The following is a 15,830-nucleotide window of genomic DNA, read 5'->3' as shown; positions in this document are numbered from 1 at the left end:
CAGACCTACACCCAGTAAGCGGCGGTGACGTTGACGGACGCCCCCAGTGATCTTGTTAATTGTCATTAAATGATATTTGATGTTCTCAGATGCACAAGAGTGCAATGTAACCGAAGCATTCATCTTGGCCTTTAAGCTGCCTGATCGTCTTCTCATTAAGTGTCCTTCATTTTTGATATTGTAATTAGATGTCGAGCTCGTAAAGATGCCTCCGAGCATGCTCTCGTATTTCTCTTCCATTACTTTTGGACATACAGTGCACACATTTCTGCAATACAGCGTGTCGCCTCGGCTAAATGCACTGTTTGTGAGTAATGCAGCTGGTTTCCAAAATGTAGAGTGGATTTATTCACTGAAACTGGTCATTTGCCAAGACTGGATTGCAGGTTTCCTTGAATACAAGCATTCCTGTTAACCACAGACCGATCCAGTTTTTCCTCCTATGGAAAATGATTACACAGTGACTCACCTAAAATCAGTTTCTTACTGTGAACCGGAGAGAAAAGTGTCAGTATAATCCCCTCTGTGAAATGTTTTAAAGTGAAACAAATGCTTGTTCTTGCTTTTACTTTCTTGCTCGCACACTTTTGTGTTTGGTCTGTGGCAAGGACTCTTTAGTTTGAGACCAGTGAGGCTAGACCAGTTTAGGTCGTAATAGCGGCATTCCCTGCGTGTTTCATGTTACCCATTCTCGTGGAGTAACCAGAGAGTCCTAACCCCTAGTTAAAGGACGGCTCTTTGCGAGGCATAAACGCTGTCATGCACACATCTTCAAACTCTTTAGTGTCGAGTCTTCCCATCATGTCGACAGAGTCGCACACAATCGCTCACATGTGCACGTCCTGCCTGTCCTATTGTTTCGACTACCTTCGTATTGAGATGGCAGAGAAATCCATCAACTGCGGGTGCGACGAAACCGATCCTAGCCAAAAATACCCCTCATTTAAATGGGCTAATAAATAGGACAACGTTCTGAAAAGGACTAAGTTCACTTTTTATATTAATTTAGTTTTACCCTAAATGAAAGGAAATTTAGCCTTTTGGTTTGAATTTTTATAAAGGACCAAAATATTCCGTGCACACGAGTGGTTAACTGATGCATCACAGAGGTCAATAAACCGGACGATATTTGGTGTTTTAACGGTTTTCCATTAGTACGATTTGTTTTGAATGATGTGACATCGCCGAGAATTGCCGTCTTGCATGGGAAGCAGCTGCTTGAGACATGCAAACGACTAATCGGTTAGTTTTGTTGTTTGGTGCAATCATGTTACTGCAATAATAGACCAGTGTGCAACAGTCATTTAAAGAGTACCCAGGCTCAGCAGACACACATGTGCTCATGATGTTTAAAGTGCTCGCATGTTTCCCCTCTCTCTCTCTCTCTCTCTCTCTCTCTCTCTCTCTCTCTCTCTCTCTCTCTCTCTCTCTCTCTTCTCTCTCTCTCTCTCTCTCTCTCTCTCTTATCAGCAGCTGCTTGAAACTTTGTCTTATCATAAACATGCAAGTAAAACGTTGATCAAATACCATCTGTACATTTTTGGAAATCTTGACTGAACAAAATAAATTAAGATTTAATTCACAAACGGCCCACACTTCTAAAATACACACAAGAAAATATATAAAATGTTGTGAAAATAAATAAATACATAAAATAAGCAAAAATACCAGCAGCTGTGGTTGCCAGAAGTTTACTGTAAAAATAAAAATAAAACAAATACGGTGACCATGTTTCAGGCATTATGGGATGTCATTTTAATGCCTATTTGTTTTATGGTTCACTACCATTTATATTATTTAATTATATAAACTTGATAAACTAAACTTCCACTTTAAAATCGAATCATCGTACTAACTACAATAGGCCACATGAAATATGAATGTGAAATTAAAATAATGCAATATACATAAACTAAACTACATAAAATATAACACTGAACATCCCAAAGTACATATCTGATGTAGTGTTGTGGTGAATTCTTGAAACGTCCAAATATTTAGTTTTTCTGTTAAAATGTGCTCTCTTGTTAAACATTATACATTTGTATGGTTAATTATACAACAAAAATCATGTTTTTTACATCTGAATATTTTCAAAACGACATGTTTTGTCTTTTTAAAATATTGATATTTTTTATTTTTTACTGTAGCAATTTTACAGTCTTTTACCGTTAACGTTTAATTATATTGTAATTTAAAATAAAGTTATTACAGTGAAAAATGACATTTTGTACAGTGCAGGGTAACACATTTGATGCTAAAATAATGCAATGAATATTAAACTACATAAAATATAGCAAAGAACACCCCAATCTACATAAATGAGTAACATAAAAAATAACTAAATGTTACGCAAGTACTTCTGGGAACACGATTATTGTTTTACACTATCATTTTACCAATATTTTACCATAAAAAGTGCATGTAATGTTAAACAAAATGTAACATGGTAAATGTAATTATTTGGAAAACTGATACTTTTACATCTAAAAACATTAAATTTTAAGTGGCTTTTTTTTTTTTTTTTTACACCTAGATCGTCCGATACAAAACATTTTTTAAATGCCCTTTGCCACACTTTTGCAAGTTACGTTGTGCAGTTATATGTTTATGCCCCACACAGTACAATTACGGTAACACTTTACAAAAGAGTTTCATTTGTTAACAACATTACTGTAGTTAACATGAACTAATGAACTTAATGTTAGTTACAACATATACTATTACATTTTTAAATTCAAAAGTTGTATTGGTAACATTAGTTAATGCACAATGAACTAACAATGAACAATTGAAATTCTATTAACTAACATTATAATTAATAAACACTGTAAAAATATAGTGTTCATTGTTTGTTCAATGTACCGAATGCATTAACTAATGTTAACGAATGGAACCTTTTTATAAAGTTACCAAAGTGACATTAAAATTACATTAATTGTGAATTACTAACATTTATTCATTTTGAAACATTTATTATGAATAGTTCTGTTGTCAAAAGGTCATTGTGACACACTGGCAACCAGTAAAACCCATGAGAGCATCACACACAGCAGAGATACCTTCAAAAATAAGAAACAATATATCCATTACAAGCTCAAACTGCTCCAGAGAGAAATCATTAATATTTATGATTTATTTACTGTCTTTGGCATCTTGTAGCACAAATCACTAATTATTAAGCAAATGCGTGAAGACGCGGTGCCGTTATTGAAGGTTAAACAGTTACATCAATTATAAGTGTTATTGTGAGCAACATTAATCTGATTTAAATTGGGATCCTCTCAGAATAGCGCTGAGATGAATGACTGATGAGATATTGAGAGCGTGCATGTTTGATTGACACCGCGAGTGAGCATATTGAAGTGCCCGTGATTGCTCAATCAGTCTATCGCTCCAACAGCATCTGATTGTCACGACTCGGGTTACATCATGTACTCGGATTTGTATATGCATGTTTAAATTTGTTTTTATACCCGTTTGCAGTCGCTTTATCCTCTCCGTGCCCACATTGCAGTGAGTCAGAATAACTATCGTAATGACTCTAGAAAATGGGCATCTTAATATTCATGCACTCGTGTCATTCTTACTCGTATTTAAAAACAAACCTGCGGGAATAACAGCATGTCCGTGAATACGTAAAACTGCCAACAGTTCACCCTCCTGTGGTCACTCGGTCATGCATCAAGGACTGTCATTGCCGATCGATCGGTGCACCCCTATACATTTTTACATTTACACCTCTTAATAAATAGATCAATAAAAAAATTACAGATATTTTCGGCCACCCTGCTCACTATGTATCAGCATCAGCCATTATATAACTAACCTTATTAGCTGATCACAAGTAAACACCCATCTTAATATTACCATTCACGTCTCAAGCTGTGATGGGTTTTATGGACGTTTCAGCAGTGCTTGATCTGTTTTTCTCCGCCCCTTATTTACGATTCATCTAACAGCGAGGGGCCCCAACAGACACCCAGACAGAGCTTCATTATCAAACACCCCTTTGGCTCGAAGTACTTGTACCAAATCAAGCTCACTCGAGCGCATCAAACACCTGGCTTTGCCGACAATGGGTTAATTGCAGCAATGTGATTTGTTTAGTTTCTTTTGAATATCTCAGGACTAAAATGATTGCCCAACGAATATATTGTTGCTTAAATGTAGACCTTTCAGACCCATTAGGTGCCATGAACCCTATACGTGCTTTGGCGTATTTCCACAAAGATTCTGCACACTTCCTTGACGACTCTTGAACAAATGAGCAGTGGCTATCACTGAGCTCCGCCTCAAAGTTCGGTCCGATTCACCGACTGCGTAAATGCTTTCAGCACTGTACACTCCTAAAATAGTTTTATTCAAATGTGGTTTAAGACCTCATTGTGTTGAGAACACTGAACCCTTGTTTTTCTGGAGTAGATGCTCCGTAGCCAGGCACCAACTATGTGGCAAAACCAGGGCTGTTTCAGCCCATGTAGGGGGTGGGTGACATAGAAAGAGATGCCCATATAAATTAAGGCTGTTGTTTTGTGCTCCGTGAAAGCATAGTGCCTGACACGCCCACATAGATGTATTTGCCCAGTGCCCCCCTTGCCAGCTCACATGAGGCACAAACCTCTTTGAAAACCCATCAGCTGTCAGACTTTGTGTTTGTCGCCTATCAATAAAAAGTGGCCTCCTTCCACTGGCCTACATCTCTTGATGAGAAAGCTAGCGCAGTACCCAACACGCAAATTGTTAAGTAACCTCTGAACATGAACACAGGTTGATCGATAACTCTCAGCTATGGTGTCATTATGTGCTGATGGGGTGCCTCTGTGGTTTTGAAACAGGCTTAGGAATGTTCTGGAAATGCTCTGTAGACACCCACCCTCCCATTACTGTGAAATTGCTACTTGGCAGGTTGTTGACTGGGTCGTTTTTGGCCTGAGGCGATGTTGTGCCTTGTAATTTTACGTGTTGCTTTCTGTAAGCACGTACTGCACTCTACGAGCCCAAACTAACCGCTGCCCCTCCCTCTTTGTTGTTGCAGATGAAGAGAAAGTTGGACCATGGCCCCGAGGTTCGAAATTTCCCTTCAGGAAAGAAGCCCTGTCCAAGGTAAATCTCCTAGCATCACACGTGCAAACGAAAATGTTTTAGATACGTTGCTGGTAGGCTTCATTTTCACACAGTAATGGTGCAAGTTTGTGGCAGGACTAGTTTTTTGGTAAAACTGGTTTAAATACAATTATTCATTTTAGAGATCCATTTGATAACCAATGGAGCACAAATACTTTGAGCATGTTGCATGCTGGATGTGCCTGAGATAAGCAGACAAACCCCAGCTCAGCAAGTGTACTCGCGCCTTAATGTCAAGATGCAGGATCCCCGTCGCAATTGTCCTCTTGGTTACACTGCCAACCAAACTGCAGTGTGCTTTGGGTAACTGAAGCGTCTTGGCTCCTCTCAACCTCAAATCCCATTAAATATGAATCCATTATGAAACAGACCCCACTCTGTGATCGCCTGTATTCTGCTCTCTCTCTCTTTCTCTCCTCATCATGTGTCCATTTCTTGCTCTGGACAAGGTATCTATAGTTAAGCAGATTGGAAGGAAAGAGTGCTGAATTGTCTGAAGCATTAGCGCAGGTCCCCAGAGACATTAAGGCGCAATAAGAACTGCTGACGTGGGCGACTCTCTCTTTCTGGTCTCTTCGTGTCCCTTTCAACACAAGTGGGAAAGAATATGTGGGATTAGTTTACCCAAACATGAAAATTCTCTCATCATTTACTCGCCCTCAATTTTGGACCTATTTCAGCTCTGTTGGTCCTATTTCTTACACCCAGCGTTTCGCTTCAGAAGACATTAATTAGACCATTGAAATCATATGGATTATTTTTTATGATGGCAATCATTGTACTTTTGGAGCTTCAAAATGTCGGCACCCATTCATTTGCATTGTATGGACATACAGAGCTGGGAAGTTCATCTACAAATCTTCATTTGAGAATTTTCATTTTGGCTGAACTATCCCTTTAAATAAAACAATCACTGACGTCTCTTGGGGATCTAAATCTTTCATCATTGACTATCTATATTTGAACCCTCACTTAAATGCATATTTTATGTTAATTAGATAATCAAGTGTTCAAAATTGAAGCGAGAGCATGCATTGTAACTGAGCCAAGTCTCAGTCATTTCAAAATAAGAGTCCTCATTGTGTTTTAGCCTTTTTTCATAGATAAAAGTCCTGCATTTGCACCAAATCTTGCATCTGGGATTTAGTTATCATATTGGCAAAACCCACTCTAGGTCGACCTCTATAGTGACGGAGGTAAACACATACAGGTATATTGCCTGATGATGGATCAAAACCACATCGGTGCTCATTTGGCAATGGTTCAGTCCACACTCGCCATTTTGGTTTTGGCTGTAATAATGTTTAGTGTATTTGGATTTCTCTTATTCTGCCTCCCCCCCCCTCCCCCCTAAATGGTTTCTCTGCTCTTTCCATCTTTTTCTCCATCACCTTCACTATCCCTCAACAGTCCTACAGGACTGCTGTACCCAGCCACCCCCACCACATTTGGGGACTTGCGAGCAGCCAATGGGCAGGGTCAGCAGAGACGGCGTATCACATCCATCCAGCCTCCGACGGGCCTGCAGGAGTGGCTCCGCACCTTTCAGGTGAGTTCAACCTAAAAATTCTGATTCTGCTTGATGCAAAACAGAGGCAATTAACCAGGTCAGCCACCACTGTTAATGTATGTGAAACTGCAATCAAAACAAAAGCATGGTAAAATGCAGTGTACTGATGCATTATGGTGTTCTGACCTTGACATTAGGTGTCTTATTTTCTGCAAGCTTATTGAAACAATAAGCCACTCAAGGCAGTGCATTACAGTCATTTTATCATGAGTAAATGGGCGGGTGTGGCTCAGGTGGTAGAGCGGGTCGGCCAATAATCGCAGGGTTGGCGGTTCGATTCCCGGCCCACATGACTCCACATGCCGAAGTGTCCTTGGGCAAGACACTGAACCCCAAGCTGCTCCCAATGGCAGACTAGCACCTTGCGTAGCACCATTTACCATTTAAAGGTACAATGCAAAGCCCCATTTACCAATTACATCACTGAAATGCCCAGCCTCTAGTAGACACAAGAAACAGCAATATAACAAAATTCACAGAAACATTTAAGACATATAGCTGTCAAGCCATGCGTTTACATCAGTTCAGAATTTTCTCTCACCATCTCCCAAGAACAACATTTCAAGGCTATGCTGAAAGTAGAGGCTCCACCCCAGTCAGTGTTTGCTCTGCCTTGCAGATAATTACAGGCTCGTTCAGTCCTCGGGCTTTAACGAAGCTGCTCTGGCATGAAATAGCAGATACCCGTGTTGACTGAGAGGATGAAGAAGATTTTCTTGTAATGCTGAAAGTTCGGCCCCAGATATTTTCCTGCTTCCTAATTCATATTCAAAGTCATGCTAGATTTCGGTTCATTAAAAAGCTCCCTAAATCCAAGTACAGCGGGAAAGTACATGTTATGACGTCAATGATGAAAGACGATTTCTTGCCTGCTCAGTCAGTTCTAGATCATTCTGTTTTTCTTTAAGTTATTGTAAGGCATACGTGTGAAGGTGCGAGTTCAGATTCAATTTAAACCTTGAAAATCTAAAGTGTGCTCTCATCGGCCTCTATTGAGGGTCGTATTGGAGACATTTGTACACTAATAGGCCTTTATCACACTTCTGCACAGCGAAATCTTAGCTTTTGTAGCATAAAACAACTTCCGTGCGGTCCATTTCAATGGCAGTGCTCATTATAATGATTTATGTACAATTCATCTTAAATACTTCATCTAAACAGACCTACCTCACCTTCCAATCAGTACTCAGGGATGATGAAATGGAGATAAATGGTGTTTGATGCACTTCATGATGTTAAAGGACAGTATGTGAGTAGACAGCACTTTGGTAAGAGTATTAGTATTTCCTGTATTTAAAGGAATGCAAGAATGTTCAAACATGAGTACATAGACACCGTAAAGATCGATAGGACAAGACGGGGGTATGCAGTATGTCACGAAAAACCTCCCGAGACCCTCGTGTGACAACAGTGAACATTTATATTTCCCTGTTTGATTTGTAGCTAGTAGCAGCTAATAAACAACCAAGAAATAAAATAAAAAATGTTTTCTAAATATATATGTCCACATATGTGGACAGCGGGACTAAGCTGTGAAATTTTAAGTAATACGAAGCTATAGAAAGTTTGTTTTCATCAAATCGTTTATTAGAAGTTTCTTACAAGAGGCTCTTTTGTTGGCACCGCGCCCGTAGACGCGCTTCACGGAAATCAATGTCACGCTGTTGTGTCACGTGACTCGGTGCGTCACAAGTTTAACCCTTAAATGACCATGACCGAATGCAATGTAAATGAAATAAATAGAGATGCAGATGCGTCTACAACTGTCCTATATAAATCTATATATATATATATATATATATATATATATATATATATGTATTATATTTATATATATATATATAAAATAAACTAACATGCTACAATAGTGCAAACAATTACATTAAAAGACTTTAACTTCGGACTTGAGTTGAGCACTTGAATCATCTGGGAGCTCAACATGAACATGGAAAGCTTTGGCCTGATAATTGCCTCGCTCAGATACTATTATACATTAAAGAGGAAGATGACACACATGGTGAAATGCTGTTTTAAGCCAAAGAAACAATTTAAATGGTTGACGTTTTCTGCCAAGTGCATCTAAGTGCCCTTTATTTGTACAAACTGGCAATCATCCAGTTGACATGCGGGCAACGAGTAGGCCTATAATCTTCCGTCTATTCATTTTAAGGCATCATACATGACATACGAATTCAAATCTCCCCAGAAATCACTATTAAAATTACTTCCATATCAAGAAATCTTGAATGAGTAGTCATGAAAATGGAAATTCTCAAATTGGTCAAAGTGTGGGAACCCCGTGCAAAGCTTAAAAACTTCAACGGTTGTGCATAAACACACACGCGGTCATACCAGCAGCCATTTATATTCAGCAGTGTATCACCGGTGCTTCGTCTCCCTATAGTTTGCATGTGCATCCCTGAGCAATCCTCCTCCCTCATTTGATGCGCTTCCAGAGCGGAATGACTTTGGCACAATCTCTCTGGTGCAGCACGGCCTCGCTGGGAGCAAATGAACTCCTGAACGCCATGTGATCAGTGCAGCGTTTCATTCAACCAAATACAGCTGACCGCAGCTTAATATGGAGGCCGTGCAACCTGGGAAGTGTCCAACAGCCCCAAGTCATGAAGTCAGGCTGTTCATTTGAATCGCAAGAGGCTTCATGGCTAGGTTCTTGCCAAAAGTTGGCATTTCAAGGACCTTTATGCTGTAAACCCAGTGAAAACATTGCCAGTCCTTGTTAAATGTAAGTGTATCCGAATGTAAATGGATGGTTTGTGTTTTAACCTCCTGAGATCAATGCATGACTCATGTGGGCATTTTTTAATTTCCCTTTTTTATTTGTATCTAGTAGCACCTAATAAACAAGCAAAAAAAATAATAAAAAGATTAGAAGTGAATGCACTTAGCTGCATAGAAAACTATAGGATGCACCCTTGCTCCCTAATTAGTGAATGACTTTACCTCCAGTGTGCTGTCTTCTGTCTTCACTGGTCTCGGAACAGTTTGAAATGCAACTAATTTTCATCCTAGCTCCATATAAAGCCTTTGAAAGCAAAATTTTCCAGCTTTTGGATATGTCCATTGATTCTCAATGTGATAATGCACAGTAAGTTAGTCCTATTGACATTGTGTTTAGCACTGTGCCGTTTCACGATATATCGATGCAATTTTTAAGATGGCATATCGAATGAAACTAGAGACTCTACTATTTTGACTCAAATGGTTTCGGGGTCTCACTAGGTTAATCAAGGTGACAAGCTGTCACAAACTATTAACCCATCGCTAGTTGGTGTACACCTGCTTTATAAGTTCTTGTTCACGTGTTTTGACGTGTGTTTTGTGTGTGTGCTACAGAGCTGGAGCGGCCCAGAGAAACTACTTGCGTTGGATGAGTTGATTGACAGCTGTGAGCCCACACAGGTGAAGCACATGATGCAGGTGATCGAACCGCAATTTCAGAGAGACTTCATCTCGCTGCTGCCTAGAGAGGTAAACGCAACCCAAAAACACCAACACAAACATAAAACTGACACTCATTTTAGGAGTTGACAGACAGGTCCTTTTTGTCCTCTTTTACACCTCTTGAGAAGGATATTACAAGTCTCTGGGCTTCTATTCAAAGAGAACTATACTACACCTCTCTCTCTCTCTCTCTCTCTCTCTCTTTATTGGCAGCCCTCTCTCCCTTTCATCATCTCTTTTCCCATCACTATTTATCCTTCTTGTTCTCCATCTCCTGTCATCTTGTCTCCCTCTTTCCCTCCTCCTAAAGGTTGTTTTTCTACCTGTTGAACTGTGTAATGCATGTGAAAATAAAAGGCTCCTCCAGGCTACACCGCACACCCTTTCGAATCTGCGACTGGATTGTACACCCTGTTCTCCATCGCCAACCTTTGAGATAGATTGCATAACTTCAATGGAACAGTTAGGACATGCTCTGTGGAGAAGAAAACAAAACATCCTGGGAATTCTCAGGCTGTAATTGCTGTGCATCCACTGCTATGAACAAGCGAAGGCCTCGGTCATACTCTCTTCTGACTCGTCTGTGTTTTTCTGTTTTTCTAGTTGGCCTTACACGTGCTGTCGTTTCTGGAGCCAAAGGATCTGCTTCAAGCGGCTCAGACGTGTCGTAACTGGCGCATTCTTGCAGAAGACAACCTGCTCTGGAGGGAGAAGTGCAAAGAAGAAGGTCATTTTTAAAGTTTGCTCTACATTACTAACAAGTCATCCCTCAACCACTATCTAGTATGTAACTACATAAGCCAAAGCAGTGTTGGCTTTACCAATGGTGTGGATTTGGGGCAGCCCTGACCAACTGAGGGGGGTGTTCTGGAAACCTCTTTTCTGTTTGATGTCTCCAATGTTACAGAAATAACTAACGTTAGCTTTAAACCATTTGTTGATCAAGGATGTAGTCACCCATTTCTCCTAATGCTCCCATTGTCTTAACTAGGATCTCATCTTGCTGTCTGTTTTGCAGGTATTGTCGAGCCCTTGCACATAAAGAGAAGGAAAGTTATCAAGCCTGGGTTCACCCACAGTCCTTGGAAGAGTGCCTACATCAGACAACACAGAATAGACACCAACTGGAGGAGAGGGGACCTCAAATCACCCAAGGTCAACATCTTGTTCTCATTCCTTGCTATCTCCATGTTTCACTACTGTCCCCTTTTACCTACATTGCATTTCTTGTGTTCCTCGTGACTACAGCATAACATCAAGTCTTAAATCAGTGCTTGAAGTCATGACCAGCCTGTCATGAGATATCTTAAATTCTTCATCTTGGAGTTGCGGTGCAGTAGTTCGCACAAATGCTCCAAATACAACAAGCTGTGTTGTTCATGGGGGGACGGGTTCGAGTCTAGCTCGTTCCCATTCCCTCATGAACATGAAATAATTATGGAGAGTTGTCCTGCAGTGTGATGTTCTATACTTAGAAATCAATTTCTCACACCATAGGACCTTTTAAATGTGAACTGGCGAATAAAAAAAGTGATTAAATATGGTTCAAGACTTAAAAGAAATGATGACCCGTTTCAGGTCTGACGATAAACACCCCACTGCACCTCTCCAATAAAGCGGGGGTTTAATGGAATTAAAATCAGTGACATTTGCATCCTCAAGGCGTTAGCTTATTCACTGCCTGGTCACAAAAAAGTCGTCATTTGGATTTAAATAATGGTTATGATTCGGGGTTGTTTCAATTGGTCTGGTCTTGGCTGAGAATCCTGAGAAATTGGTTTTGCGCCAATAAAATCAATGTACAGAAGGAACAGGTTATCCCATCAATGGATTGCTTATTCCCTGATGGCACGGGCATATTCTAGGACGTCAATGCCAAGATTCATCGAGCTCAAATTGTGAAAGAGTGGATCAGGGAGCATGAATTGGCCACCACAGAGTCCTGACCTTAACCCCAGTGAAAGTCTTTGGGATGTGCTGGAGAAGACTTTACAGAGTGGTTTGACTCGATGGTTTATTCTCCACATCAGCATTTTCAGATCATTTTCACATCTCTTGAGCCGTGCGTCATACAAACATTTATGTTCTTCTTAGGATTTATTCTCAATCTTTTCTGTGTTTCCCACCTGCCACATTTCTAGGTGTTGAAAGGCCACGACGACCATGTCATCACCTGTCTCCAGTTCTGTGGAAACCGCATAGTGAGCGGCTCAGACGACAACACGCTCAAAGTGTGGTCTGCTGTCACTGGAAAGGTGAGTTGAACTCTGTTTTTTACTCTGTCTTTATTTGTGACTGAATTTTTAAATCTTGGCCAGGATCTAAGGCCGCGTTCACACTAAAACATTCAAGTCTGAAAACTCTCTTTTCAGTTTCCTAATCATTTTCAAAAGAATGCTCTTATTGAGTGCGTTTTTGAAAGTCTCAGTTTTTGGTGGAGGTAGAAGCTGTTCCAGTGTGGATGGCGTAAACGTGGCAAAATAAGTGCGTTTTCGAATGTGGCCTTAGATTCTGGACATCCTGGGCTGAAACACAAAACTCAAAAATACAAATTTTAAATGACTGTTTGGTAAAACTATACAATTTCTAATATTATAATATAAAAAAAATCTTATATATATTATTATAATATATATTATATTTTTTTTTTTGAATTAAATATATTTCAGCTCTTTTGGTCCATACAATGCAAGTGAATGGTGACCAACATTTTAAAGCTCAAAAAAGCACATGAAAGCATCCAAAAATGTATCCATGTCTTCAGAAGTGTTATGATAGCTGTGATTGAGAAACATCAATATTTACATTTTTTTTTATTTTTACTATAAATTCTCCTCGCTGCCCAGTAAGTGGTGATATGCATGAAGAACGTGAAAGTGGATGTTGGTAGTAAAAAAGGACTTAAATATTTAGCTGTTTCTCACCGAAACCTATCATATCACTTCTGAAGACATGGATTTAACCAATGGATTCGTATGGATTACTTATATGCTGTCTTTATGTTCTTTTGGGGCTTCAAAGATTTGGTTCAGGCCACATGATGATGCCATCGGACGTTAGTAGCGGTTTTGTTCAAAATTTGTGCGCAAGAATATCTAAGTCTTTACTCTTATTTTACGCCATTTTCGGCCACAATCAAGCTGAATTTTTTGGTGTGATTTTGTAAATGATTGTCCAGCACTGGACAATTGAAATGAATGGGGGTGTCCCTTTTAGGGTCATATTGATGGTGTATATGTGGACACAAACCTCTCTGCCCTCCTCTTATTCTCTCCATCCTCACACCCTGTCTCTCATGGGAGGTGTGTTTTCATTGTGCATCCCGGTACAGCTCTCAGCAGCACGTCACAGCATCTCAATTCATCCAGAAAACCTGCACATGACCGTCTTCATTACTTATTCACATGAGAACATGAGAACAGTCATGTTTAGTTGAACGCTGAGATGATCACTGAGCACACTTTCCACTGCCATTTTCTCCTCTTGCGTTTTATGAATTCATTGCACTAGCCGATGCTGTGACATGGGCCTTGTGCTGCAGGTTTATGGCAGTTGTAAAATTGTGTGCGCATTTCAATCGTCCTGCTCTTCCTTTTTCATCCTGACCCTCCATTTTCATCTAGGGTCTAATGGGATCTCTCCTTTCACTGCACATTCTCATAACAGATACAAACCCAGGCTTTTGGTTTGATTTTCAGACACTGACTCCTCCACTCTGTGACGTGCACTAGTCTGCTCTTCACTGAGGAGGATCGCAAATCATCCTCAAGGTTATCAGCCTTTGAGGCTCTGTAATCAAATGTAGCGTGCATCGATTGGCTCTCATCCTATCACAGCAAAGACGTGATTGGCACAGCAGCAACATGCTGTCTGAGGAGGGGCATCGTGATAGCAGCTGGCGAATGCTCCATGATTAGGGTCACCGGCGCAAATATGGCAGGCTGCCTTTTTGTTCCCATCATGCAATGCTGTTTGAGGAGCTGTCAGATAAGATGCACCAGCTTCAAAATACACGCAAAGCTCGGATCAGCTTCTGTTACTAGTTCTTTCAACAAAGGCTCTGTTCATCCTATCAGAGAGCGGGTAAGCCTTTTAGCATGAGAACACAGTTTGTATCAAGGAAAAGGTTTTCCTATTCTAGAGGTTTTTGGAGAATAGAGCTAGGTTGATGGTGTCTCTAGTCTGATGCAATGCTTCAGAGAGTCCCTCATCACTGGCTATGGCCAATTAAATGCAGTGTTGAAGTGTCTGTCATAGGAAGTGGAACGGTGAAGCGGGAGACAATGGGACTGTTTAGTGTGACTGCTTTCCTTCTACAATACCTTTCCTCTTTTTTTAAGCAGTTCACTGTACTGATATTTTTGTTGTAAACTTACTGTCTGTGCATTAAAGGAATAGTTCACCCAAAAATGAATATTCTGTCAATTTACTGACCCTCATGTCTTGCCAAACATGTATATCTTTCTTCCTCACAAAAGGAAATGTTTTAATTAGTGCTGTCACTAATGTAAGTGGGAGGTTAACTGATTGAAATAGCTAGTCATTATACATTAGGCTGCTTATTTATTGCAATGGGCATTAAATCACTTAACCTCATCCTCCACAATATTATTTGTGGCTATCCACTTTGCTATAGCAATCGTGAAGCTGCATGTACGTAATCGTGCGCCGTTTTGAACTCAAAAGAAAAGACAACATTTTGCTTTGAGCTTTAGCGCTGTCTACGTAATGACACGTCATCCAACTCAACACCATTATCATGTGTGTTAAAGTGTCAATTACGACAGCTCTAGTTTTATTGAATATATTAGGCAATTAGTGGATATTGCCTCACACAGCTTAAAGTACTCAAAGTATCATAAAAGTAGTCTATGACCACGTTTACATGATTGTTTTTTTCTCCCCAATTTGGAATGCCCAATTCCCAATGTCCTCATGGTGCCGGGTTTCCTTAGCAACCAATTGGGCTGGTTGCTAGGCAGGGTAGAGTCACATGGATAATCTCCTTGTGGTCGCTACAGTGTGGTTCTCGCTCTCGGTGGGGCGCGTGGTGAGTTGTGTGTGGAAAATTCCGTGAAGCCTCCACACGCGCTACGTCTCCACGGTAACACGCTCAACAAGCCACGTGATAAGATGTGTGTATTGACGGTCTCAGAGGCGGAGGCAGCTGAGATTCATCGTCCGCCACCCAGATTGAGGCATTATGACACCACGAGGACTTGGAGCACTTGGGAATTCAGCATGCCAAATTGGGGAGAAAAGGGGAGGAAAAAAAAGAACCGTTAATTTCAGGATTTTAGCAGAAAGTGGTGTTCTGAAACGTCATGTAAACAAGAACACTGATTTCCTTACGCCATTTAAGGGATTGAGAGAAACCACTTTAACACACCTCGGTTTCTTGCGGAGAACGCGGCATAATGTGGCCAGGTAAACGCATAATCGGCGTTCTGATGGGTGTGTGACGAGTGCGCATGCGTTGGAACCGTCTAGGATAATAAACATTATAGGATGGAGCCAAACAATGTCAAAACAGCAGAACGAAATCAACATTTCTGTGAGTACAGTGGGAAAATCACATACACTGTAAACTATCCCCATTTATACACACCAGTGTAAAATATCGACACCTGGGGAATCCCAGAGTTTTACATAAGAGGGAAACCCCACT

General features: G+C 40.4%; 1 protein-coding gene across 4 annotated transcripts in view; it reads left to right on the top strand.

Annotated features, from left to right (window-relative positions):
• LOC127651457 (F-box/WD repeat-containing protein 7-like) overlaps positions 1-15,830 on the top strand; it is a 173,246-nt gene that overhangs the window by 141,122 nt on the left and 16,294 nt on the right. For all 4 annotated transcript variants that reach the window (XM_052137289.1, XM_052137288.1, XM_052137290.1 and 1 more), the window contains 6 exons: positions 5,039-5,106; positions 6,538-6,676; positions 10,055-10,189; positions 10,766-10,889; positions 11,181-11,317; positions 12,304-12,417. In XM_052137289.1, the coding sequence (XP_051993249.1) occupies positions 5,039-5,106; positions 6,538-6,676; positions 10,055-10,189; positions 10,766-10,889; positions 11,181-11,317; positions 12,304-12,417 (717 nt within the window). The remainder of the gene's footprint in view (positions 1-5,038; positions 5,107-6,537; positions 6,677-10,054; positions 10,190-10,765; positions 10,890-11,180; positions 11,318-12,303; positions 12,418-15,830) is intronic.

The sequence above is a fragment of the Xyrauchen texanus genome, chromosome 11, assembly GCF_025860055.1.
Source record: "Xyrauchen texanus isolate HMW12.3.18 chromosome 11, RBS_HiC_50CHRs, whole genome shotgun sequence".
Classification (NCBI taxonomy): Eukaryota; Metazoa; Chordata; class Actinopteri; order Cypriniformes; family Catostomidae; genus Xyrauchen; species Xyrauchen texanus.
The sequence above is the reverse complement of the archived record's forward strand: the minus strand, read 5'-3'. Positions and strand labels throughout refer to the sequence as shown.